Genomic DNA, 11,407 nt, shown 5'->3' with positions numbered 1-11,407 from the left:
ACACACACACACTTTTAGAATTTCAAGCTGCCTATTTATTGATTTCTCATTCACAGTGCTCTCTAGTTTTATATTTCCAACTACTACAGATGCCATGGCTCATATCATGATATTTGATTAAGCAAAGAAAGAGAACAGAAGTTCGTCTCCTCTCTAGTCTTCTCTGACCCCAAAGGAAGCTCTCTTCACCATGCCATGCTCTCGACACATTTGCACCATAATTTAGTAGCAGGCGACCAAATATCCCACTACGCAATTTTCTTGGTGTAAGCTGGAGTGAAACAAGTTGGAGTTGAGTATATTAAACCAAAACATGTATTTGCATTGCATTGAAGGCAGCATGAAGGGATTCTGGTTTATTGCAGTGGCAATCAAGTAGCAGAGTCAGTTCTGACTGCATCATTAAAGCAGATACACCAAAGAATAGAAATGCTCTCTCTCTCTTCTATGCTTCAATTCATATACTGTTGCATCAGAACATTTTTGGTATTGCATGGAGTAATTTTAGTATTTTATGTTTGTCTATATATTTGATTGATATAATTAATTCATTCTATTTGAGTTGATAAACTGATTTGCGAAGTTTTCTTTTAATATTTTTCACGTGTCTTCATACCTTTACAGGAGAAAAGGCAACAAATTCTTAATGAGATGAGAACATTATGTGAAGCAAGTTGCTATCCTGGTTTAGTTGAATTCCAGGGTGCATTTTACATGCCTGATTCTGGACAAATAAGCATTGCCCTTGAATACATGGATGGTGGCTCTTTAGCAGACGTTATAAAAGTCAAGAAATCAATACCAGAGCCAGTTCTTGCACATATGCTACAGAAAGTGTTACTTGTATGGATCTTCCACATCCTCTTCCTTTCATGTCTGTGTTGATCAAAATCAGGCTGTGACCTGATGTGTTTTTGAAGTAATAAATTATTCTTTGTACAATTCTGAAGGGCCTGAAGTACTTGCATGAAGTAAGACATCTAGTGCATAGAGATCTAAAGCCAGCAAATTTACTGGTAAACCTTAAGGGCGAAGCAAAAATTACAGATTTTGGTGTAAGTGCTGGTTTGGACAATACAATGGCTATGGTATGCTACTTCTTTGTGACAATTATCACGCTGTTCTTTTGATATTCCTTAAATATGAGCTAATTATTTAATAATAGTACATCAATTTCATCTAATCATTTAAAGTGAATGAACAATATGTTTTCTGCTAAATAAATATGTTCCAGTGTGCTACCTTTGTAGGCACTGTGACATATATGTCACCTGAGAGAATCCGCAATGAGAACTACTCCTATGCTGCTGATATTTGGAGTCTTGGACTAACGATATTGGAGTGTGCTACTGGTAAATTTCCATATAATGTCAACGAAGGCCCAGCCAATCTCATGCTACAGGTGATTGACTACTCAGATTTTTTTTTATTCTTGTCCATCATTCATTACGTATGTTGGGATGGAATATCATCCCTTTTACAGACTGATGCAAAGTGTGGGGACTATTTGAGCTGTTCACATGGTAGCCTTGGTGGGTTGTATTTGAATTCGTTGATATGGCAAAGAATGTTCCATTTCTGCATGTCTGTTCGATGATTATATTAGTTTCCACAATATTTTCTTTTTTCCTTTGCTGGTTTATGTTTTGTAAGTTGTTTTTTTCATTTTCTTTGAATATATAAATTATCTGTCACTTCACTTGTTGCCCTATCTTAATCTTAAAATCACATACTTCAGGTACTGTTTTTTTCCCACTCGATTGTTGTCCTCTCTTACAATCCTAAAATCTCTTATGTCAGATACTCGATGATCCATCACCAACACCACCAGAAGATGCCTATACACCAGAATTTTGTTCCTTCATAAATGATTGCTTGAGGAAAGATGCTGATGCAAGGCCTACATGCGAGCAGGTAAAGAAAACATGTATATTCTAACTTTCATGCAATCTGAGTCCAGTAGGTTAGCAATTTGCATCAATGTCTTGTGGTCTGTTTGAATGTTATTACATATTACTGGTAATAACTTTTTTTGATAAAGCATTAGTGGCAATAACTGTCAGAGTATTGTATAGTTGTGTGGTTAAGTATATTTAGGTATTTATTAACTGATTTACCTTCTCTTGTAAGTATGTCACACTGGCCTTTGGTTGATGAAGACATCACCGCCCCTATCATTGGTCCATTGGAATAAACGAGGAGGCCCATTCCACATAGAGACCTTGGTTTCTCTTCTCTCCCTCTCGTACCATCATGTACAGACTTCCATACCCTAGCCCACAGCAGCCACCATTGCTGCAGCCAGGACACCATCACCACCAATGTTCGCCGTCCACCGTATGTGCAGCTGGGGCTGGAAACCTTAGGCGCAGGGAGAAGGAAAGTACGTGATGGATCAAGTAGAAGATGGGTTTCTTCTAACTCCCTGGTTAACTGATTTAACGTGTGGTTACCTCATTATATTGAGGGGCTGCCTTACATGTGCTAGACTCTAGTCCTAATACAACATGATCTGGACTTGGCAACATGTCCATTATAATAGGACCACTACCTAAACTAAGACCAGTGATCAGAATTATCACTAGCCCACTACACTCACCTTCTTCGTGTTATGTGATGCCTTCGAGTGACCATCAGTCCTGCCTTTTCTAATCTTGGTTTAGCTCTCTGCACATTAGGCGTACACAGATACTACTTGGGCTAGTGATAATTCTGATCACTGGTCTCTCTGTGCCTACTGCCTCAACGATTTCCTGGAAGATCAAGCACATTGTAGTTTTCCTTCCGAATGCTTAGGCCGAGTTCGTTAGGTTGCTAGTCAAGCAGATCCAGTGAAGCATCTTAATTCTTAAGCAATGCATCGGCTACTCTACGTCAGTGAAGCATGATCTCTCCAAGCACATTGGAGTTGATGCTTCCTGCATGAAATTGTAGATGCAGGAGCGGGTTGTTGCTCTCCAGTATGTGCCATCAGAACTCTAGTTAGCTGATTTCTTCACCAAGGCGCATTCTATAGCTTTGTTGTTGATCTGCCTTTAATTTTGTGTATGGTATTATTGGAGGTCCATTTCACAAACTTATATGCAAAATGTAGGTACTGATTAGTTATGGCTTGGTCTAATAACAGAATGTTAATTATCTTGACAATGCATTTTACATCTTTTATCCTTTTCCATTGTTTGGTTTTCTTATAGTGGACTAACATGTTTAACATTCTACAGCTTTTGTCACACGCATTTATCAAGAGGTATGAGCAAACTGGTGTGGACTTGGCAGCATATGTCAGGGGTGTTGTTAATCCAACAGAGAGATTAAAGCAAATAGCAGAGGTGAATTCTTTAGAGCATATTTCAGCTTATTGTTTTCTTCTACTTCAGTTAAATATCAGGACACACTTGATATGAAACATGCCCCCTATGTCAAGAATTGAAGCTAGAACTTTGAAGGGGGTCAGGGAGGGGGAGGTGGGGTAGAGGCTATATGTTGGAGATAGACAAACACTGTTGCTTGATGATGTTACCGTGGCTCACTTTCTTTTGCCTCTGCCACCTCACCGCTGGTGGTCACCATTCCTATTTGTTCCACTTCCATCTACCTCCATTTGGGAACGAGAGGAAGAAGGGGAGAGCGAGAGGGTCAGGTTTATAATACAGCCAGTATATAATCAGTCACCTCCACCAAGGAACACTTCCGCACCCCCATCGATCCTACTTGTTGAGCCACCTTAACCATGTCCCATGGCCCTGTTCCACAACTCGGCTGATCCATTTTGCTTGTAACTATAGGTTGTACATTAGAAAAATGGAAGAACAATGTGGCGCAAGTGTGAACCATTTGAGCGGATGCACTACAGTATTCTTATACTTCCATTGGTTGAGTAAAATATTGCTCTAGCGCCTTCATTTTGTTGAACTGCAGTGCTAGTCCTTCGTGTGTAGAACAACTGGTCTGATAGTTTGTTTGTGCCCTAATTTGTTTGTTTGTGTCCTGATAATTTGTTTGTGCCCTAATTTGTTTGTTATTGCCCAGAGAAACCCTTTTGTTTTCCTTTTAATGAACAAAGTCCATTGAAAAAGAAATTATTTATAAGTCGTGAGGGTTCGAGTGCCCCTATCCCCATACCTGCTTTAACTATGTTATTTATCCATTCTTTTCCTTTTCAACTCGCCTGCTGATTCTTTGACGTTAGCTCGTTTGGTTCCACATTTCGGATCTCAATTCAAACGTGTAGATTGAAAGGACTTTTGTTAATAGACCCACCCGTATCAAACAAGGGTACTCACTACTTGATTTGTTCCTTTTTTCAAGACTCAGTATTCTCGAACATAACTTATTCAATGCTTTCACGGACACACTTGTCCAAATATCACTCAGAAATTCAGACTGAAATGATGGTATGCCCAAATATCCAAGCTCAAAGTGAAAAGTAATCCATTAGCTCCCTTTTAGTTCTGGCAATTCATTAAAGATGCACAGGTTACCACTATATGTACTTAAGCAGATTTCCCCCCTGAATCCCAGATGCTTGCTGTTCATTATTACCTCCTTTTTAATGGCTCTGAAGGACCTTGGAATTATATGAAGACATTCTACAAGGAGGAATCATCTTTCAGGTACCCGAGGCAATGTTACATTTTTTTAGCATGATCCTAAAATATAGATGTACTCTTACTGCTGTTTAGGCCTTTAACCTTTATGTAGATTGTACCTCCAATAGTTGGTTACAGTATCGTTGAAATTATTTTGGTACTAATAACATCAAGTATGTGTTCTGTGATGGTTAATAACTTAATATGAAAACTTGCTGAGACGATATCATTGAGTTGCCAGCTAGTTGATGGAGCTAGCTGAATTGACCGTTGCACTTTTGCACAATTCATCATTTCCTGTTAATCTGGCCCATTTGTTTCTTACTTTATCCTATAGGCAGTGTTGCTTTCCAAATTTATCCTGTCAGGCATTGTTGCTTCTGTTGTGCCTCTATATTACTGTGTGTCGAAGAACCCAAGCTGTTTCTGAGCACATGCATGATATGTGGTGTTATCTCCTGTTTGTGCAGTTTTTCAGGGAATGTGTATGTCGGACAAAGTGCCATATTTGATACTTTATCAAATATAAGAAAGAAGTTGAAAGGTGACCGGCCTAGAGAAAAAATTGTTCATGTTGTTGAGAAGCTACATTGCCGCGCGAATGGGGAAACAGAAATTGCTATCCGTGTGTCTGGATCATTCATCACGGGCAACCAATTCCTGATATTTGGTGAAGGGTTGCAAGCTGAAGGGATGCCCAGCTTGGAGGAAATTGATATTGACATTCCAAGCAAGCGGGTTGGCCAGTTCCGGGAGCAGTTTACCGTGCATCCAGGGACTTCCATGGGATGCTACTACATAGCAAAGCAAGATCTCTACATCGTCCAGTCATGAAAACAATGTATAAAGTGTAAGGTAAGTCTTGTAAATCTCATGTGTGCTGTTTGATGAATTGCTCTTAATGCTGTCGATCATTTATTTGCTTATGAGATTGCTTGGTTTGCAGTGATGTTCCGGTTTGTGCCGTCAATGATTCCAGTTCATGATGAAAGCTATGTCATGGTTTCCACTTCTCGCGGCCCCATAACTTCGACAGGCTTCAGATCACAATGCAGTCCTGCTACCATTGACATTGATTCCATTTCTTCTCGATGCGAGCAAACAAACTTGTAGCTGAAACATAACTTAATTATTGTTTGTAAGGTGGTAAGGAGAATGAAGCGATTCTAATGATTGTTGTGCATAGATCGATACTCTTGACACATGGCACGGTTTTAGTCGAGGCTGCTCAATTTCTGTTGTACTCCCTCTGTAAACTAATATAAGAGTGTTTAGATAACTAAAGTAGTGATCTAAACGCTCTTATATTAGTTTACAGAGGGAGTAGATGAGAAGATTGCGTGTGCGTGCTAATAAGTGACACAGCTCAATGTAGGGTTGTACTACTAATGCTTATGTGTAAAAGACTAACTCCGCTGGTACTGTATCAGTCGGTTTGACGTTTTTCTTTTTTCTTGAACTGTTACTAAGATGTCTGAGAAGTTCAAATTTTACGTACTTTATTTTGAGGGAATAAATTTGTCCGCAACATGTGGCAAACATTTTGTGCTTTCAGTATTGTTCATTTATTTGAAAGTAAATAAATTCAAACAGTGAAGGTCACATATCCCAACTTTCTTGAAAGAAAATTTGGCTGAAAATGGAGTTCCTACAGAGATCTTCTGGTGATAATGGGCCCTATCATATGTGCACCAATTTGGCCGGGTTTCATCAGGCTGACATTATTGATATCTATATCTATTTTGCCCCGTCTGCCCACAACCCTATTCATGGGTCTACATTTGGATCCATTTCCGTTACCTGTTGGTTAAGCATTCCCATCGACCCATCGGGTTTGATGTACAATTGATTGCGGATTAATCTAAGAGCATAATAATATGAAAGAACAATTGGTGATGATGGTGCATATACGTAACTATATATAGTTGTTCAACAACAAGAAACATATAAGCAATTGTAGTTTGACACATAGACATTATTAGAGTACAAAGTTAAAGTAACAAAACAAAATGTGTTTAATTGTAGTATTAATTGAGAAACACATGGGTAACCACCGGGAATAAACTCAGACACCCATACCCCTAACCCTATGGACAAAAACGATGACACATGCCCTATCCATTAAGATACACCATAGGTGAAAGCGACACCCAGTGTCCTATCCGTTCGATTTGAATTCCCACCTTAAGAGCGGATGTAATAAAAGATAGATATATAAAAAAAATATCTTCATATTGTGCGTTCAATCAAGAAATGATCTATATAGTGCTAGTGCACATACGAGTGTTTATAAGAAAAAGAAAAAACATAGCTAGGTAGAAGTCATGACCGCCTTATCCTTTGAGAACACTGAAAATGTGATTTACAACATAAAAATTTAAAAAAAATACAAATTGACGGTATCGTCCGAATTTGATCTTATTTCATCTAGCATTTTTTAGAATATCTATATCAAATAAAAATTGAGTCAAATATCTGGCAAATAAATAAGAAAATAGCGTCAACCCTTGAGGCCCATTATCCGAGGGTTTGAGCCCAACCAACTCCAACTGTGTAGTAGAGTTCCGCCGCCGCCGCCGCCGCAATCCAACCCCGATTCGATTCGGTTCCGGCGGCCGCCCACCCTCTCCTTTCCTCTCCGGACCAGCGCAGGCGGCGATGCGCGGCGGGCGGTCGGGGGGCGGGGGGCTGCGGAACCCTGCCTGACGATGCACCAGCCGTGGGCGTCGCTGCTGGTGCACGGCATCAAGCGCGTGGAGGGCCGCTCCTGGCCGTCGCCGGTGACGGGCCGCCTCTGGATCCACGCCGCCTCCAAGGTGCCCGACCCCGACACCGTCGCCGCCATGGAGGACTTTTACCGGGAGATCTACGCCGTCGACGGGGTCCACCACATCGACTTCCCCCAGCACTACCCCGTCTCCCGCCTCCTCGGTCCCTATCTCCTCCTCCTCCCCCTCTCACCTTCCTTGATTGATACCACTGCTGCTTTCCTCCTCAGCTTGCTGACGCCATTGCCGATTGATTATTGCTCAGGGTGCGTCGAGGTGGTCGGCTGCGTCAGGTCCGAGGAGCTCGTCTGCTGGGAGGACGTGCCCCAATCAGTAAGAGAATGCCATTCCCTCTCCTCTGCTCTGCTATAAATGGCCTGGATTTGTGCACCTTGTCGTGTCATTGCTGAATATGGTGCTTCTTGAATTGACTTGATTGCAGGTCAGGCTTGAAGGCTTGACCGACTTCTGCTGGCTTTGCGAGAATCCGCAGGTAAAACCCCCTAAAATCACCCATGTATAGTCAGTCGCAATGAGTATGCCGTCATTGGCTAGATTCACATCCCACCTTGTCAAAGCGCCTGAGACTCAGATGCCTGCTGTTTTTCTATTTATGACAATTTCCCACTACGCTTTAATTTCTCCAGAAGCTGGTGGTTCCGTTCGAGATGCGCGGTTATCAGGGTGTGTACAATTTGGAAAGAAGGGTTAGTCACTAATTGTTGCTAACATAAAGCAATGCTTTTTCATCCATCTCTTGTCACCGTTACGTTGTGAGCTTATTCTGTGCCGTCTTGTGTCGCATTGCAGGTATACGAGGGAGCAGCCAGGGGTCTTTCGCCTGTTCAAGGTCCACTGCCGGTCAAGTTCCCGCTTCCAGATCCCAGAAACCCCTTGTCTCTCAAGCCGGGATCTCTCAATTTCGACTCTTCAAAGTCTGCCCTGGTCAAGACTGAGAGTGTTTCTGCAGCGATAGCCGGGGCTAGAGCTGCCGCGACTCAGTATTCGAGGAAGGGTAGTACTGCTGCCACTAGCAGTGAGATTCAAACTCGAGGGAAATCGAGGGAGAATCATGCCGATGGCAGTTCAGGGAGTGGGGCTCTGCCGTCTGTTGTCCAGAACAGTCAATCGCATCCGCAAAACCAGGATCCATCGCCTGTTGTCCACAACAGTCCATCGCATTTGGTAATCCAGAATCCATCGCCTGTTGTCCAGAACAGTCCATCATACTCGCAAACTCGGAATCCTCAGTATATTGCTCAGAGCAGTCCATCCTACTCGCAAACTCGGAATTCTCAGTATATGGTTCAGAGCAGTCCATCCTATTCGCCAACTCAGAATCCTCGGTATATGGCTCAGAGCAGTCCATCCTATTCGCGGAACCAGAGTCAATCGTCCAATATCCAGAGCACTCCATTCTATTTCCATGACCAGAATCAATCGTCCAATGTCCACAGCAATCCATCCCATTTCCATTATCAGAATCAATCTTCCACTGTCCACAACAGTCCATCCTATTCTCATAATCAGAACCCATCGCCCAATGTCCAGAACGGTCCATCGTACTCGCAAAACCATAACCCTTCTCCTGTTGCCCAGAACAGTCCATTGTTTTTGCAACACCAGAACGCCGAGCCTCGGAGAAGTCCCAGACTACAGGGTGGAGCTCCCCACAGGGTGAGTGCTCATTTTTCATTCTGAAGCTGAATTTCGTACCACCAAGATAACTATGAAGTATAAACCGGGGCAGTGAGTAAATTTAGCTGTCTATCCCCAGTAACTATATTGCTGTTAAATTTCACCAATGTTAATCATGGTTACTTATGAACCTAAACTAGAGATTTCTATAGTAAGTTATTGCTGTTAATTTACACCGACTTGGAGATGACTATAGACTATGAATGCCTAGTACATACATAGTTTGAATGCTGGAATTACTGGGGAAGACTCAATTAGAGATGTCTATGGTAAGTTATTGCTGTGTGTTATTTTGATGATGCAGTTCGCCTATGAAGCGTCAGATATGTAAAGAAGTACAACCTCCGTCCGGAATTAACTGTTGCTGAAATGGGTGTATCTACTCGTTTCAGCGACAGTTAATTTTGGACGGAGGGAGTACTTTTTGTGTGTGTGTTTGTGTGGAATTAGCAGCCACCTGCTAGTGTTTATTTGTCCAATTTTCTTGCTCGGTCAACGTGTACGGTGTGCTTTAGTCAGACGGACTTGTTTTCCAGTTGATGCCTAACTCTGTCTTTCTCATGAATCGTTCATTTTGCAAACTAAACTAATGGTTGTTTGGTTAGCTCGTTGCAGCAGCGCTGAGAGACTTGAAGCAGTCAAGCTTGCGCGAGAGCGGGGAGCAATCATCAGCTCCCAGAAGCTGGCCTGAATAATTTGGGAACCATCGTCATCTGCCTGCTTCTGTGCGACGATACCAGCTCCTTAATTGTGTAGAGTACAATGTAGCATTTGCTCATACGTTTCTGACTGATGATAGCATAGCATGATAGTGTGGCTGTGATAGTGCTGGCACGATGTATCGGGCGCAGCGCCATGCCGTGCCCTGCGAGGTTTCCCTGCCGTTGCAGGGTATGCGTGTATCTTGTCATCATGTAACATACAAACTTAGGTTTGGTTTGAAATACTCCAGTGCTTAGACTAGTTGGTGGTTGGATGTGTATCTCATACATTGACAGTTATGGGACGATCTACCATTGTGACGTTTGGGCCCAAAGTGCATGGGAATGTGAAGCAGTAATATTGTGCTGCACATTATATATGGGTGTGTTTGTTTCATGCCATAGCATGCCCTAGGTATTTTATTTTGCCAACCATTGGCTATCCAAAAAATTGGCTAGAGATTCCAAGATTTTGCAACCAAGTGAAAGTTAAAGTATCATAGGATGCAAAAAATAATAATTAGGTAGGGCAAATTTGGGCACCAACCAAATATACCTTAAGTCCTCGTGTGTGCGGGATATAATGGGCCAGTTATTTTCAGCTTACCAGTTTTCGTATTCAGATTCTGAGAAACTGTCCACATAATCAGCTGTACATAATCAGCTGTGTGCCACCGAGTTCTTTTGTGTTGAACATGGCCGACGTCTAAACTCCCCTACTCTGCCTTCCGGACTTCCGAATGCGTCAGACCCAAAGTAGGGGTCCGTTTGGACGCATAAGAGTGTCCGGACACAAAGTAGGGCTCACTGAAGCACTCTAAAGTACTCCTCTGTTTTTATTTACTTCATATACTAGCTTTGGCTGAAGTCAGACTTTATAAAGTTTGACCAAGTTTGTACGAAAAAATATGAAAATTTACAGTAACAAATTTATATGATGTGAAAATATATGCAATGATGAATCCAATGATATTGATTTGGTGGTGTATATGTTAATATATGTTTCCGTAAACTTGTTGAAAGTATATAACATTACCTTTAGACAAGCCTAATATGCGGAGTAAATAGAAACGGGGGGAGTAGGTTATTAAACTAGTATGTCAAATTTGAAAATGGAAGATAATCCTTACCAGGTCTAGGTAGGTAGAAGATAATACTTTCTTTCCTTCTTGGAATCTTCTTTTTGCTGTGGTTGACGGCTAACTGACATAAAACAGCCTGTAACTCCTGTGAATTTGATACCCTAGGTACGTACGGAGACTATCTATGCTTTATGAATCGACAAGGAATTCAGAAATCAACGCATGCTTGAAAGTAAAGTCGTAAGCAACTTCAAAACATCTCCTTCCAGATAATATTTGGCATGTAATATAGTGGCGTCATGATTAGCTTCCACTGCAATTTACTTTAATTTGCACTTTGATCAAACATATTTTGTAGTAGTTGCAATTCGCACATGTTGGATATCTGGGCACGCCAAGTCGCTAGTCGATAGTATTAGTTTTTTTTAGACAATCTCGCTAAGCTTTTTATTCAAATTGTCACAATGTTTACAGGGACGAAAGAAATGCTATCAGTCTGGCCTAACCAAACATGGCGACCAGGCCCTAATTTTAATGCATGCTTCGCTAGATTGTGAGCATCCACATTG

General features: G+C 41.7%; 1 protein-coding gene and 1 pseudogene across 1 annotated transcript in view; both read left to right on the top strand.

Annotated features, from left to right (window-relative positions):
* The window catches only part of LOC119287237 (mitogen-activated protein kinase kinase 3-like), an 8,703-nt gene extending 2,606 nt beyond the window's left edge, over window positions 1–6,097 (top strand). Inside the window, exons 4-11 of the mRNA XM_037566760.1 lie at window positions 625–843; window positions 951–1,088; window positions 1,235–1,402; window positions 1,801–1,914; window positions 3,222–3,329; window positions 4,522–4,613; window positions 5,060–5,444; window positions 5,536–6,097. Coding sequence (XP_037422657.1) covers window positions 625–843; window positions 951–1,088; window positions 1,235–1,402; window positions 1,801–1,914; window positions 3,222–3,329; window positions 4,522–4,613; window positions 5,060–5,423 — 1,203 coding nt within the window. The 3' untranslated portion in view covers window positions 5,424–5,444; window positions 5,536–6,097. The remainder of the gene's footprint in view (window positions 1–624; window positions 844–950; window positions 1,089–1,234; window positions 1,403–1,800; window positions 1,915–3,221; window positions 3,330–4,521; window positions 4,614–5,059; window positions 5,445–5,535) is intronic.
* A 1,135-nt stretch (window positions 6,098–7,232) lies between these two features.
* LOC119287235 lies at window positions 7,233–10,136 on the top strand (annotated as a pseudogene).
* The last annotated feature ends 1,271 nt before the right edge of the window (window positions 10,137–11,407 follow it).

Source organism: Triticum dicoccoides, chromosome 4A (assembly GCF_002162155.2).
Source record: "Triticum dicoccoides isolate Atlit2015 ecotype Zavitan chromosome 4A, WEW_v2.0, whole genome shotgun sequence".
NCBI lineage: Eukaryota > Viridiplantae > Streptophyta > Magnoliopsida > Poales > Poaceae > Triticum > Triticum dicoccoides.
This window is presented reverse-complemented; position numbering and strand designations above follow the sequence as displayed.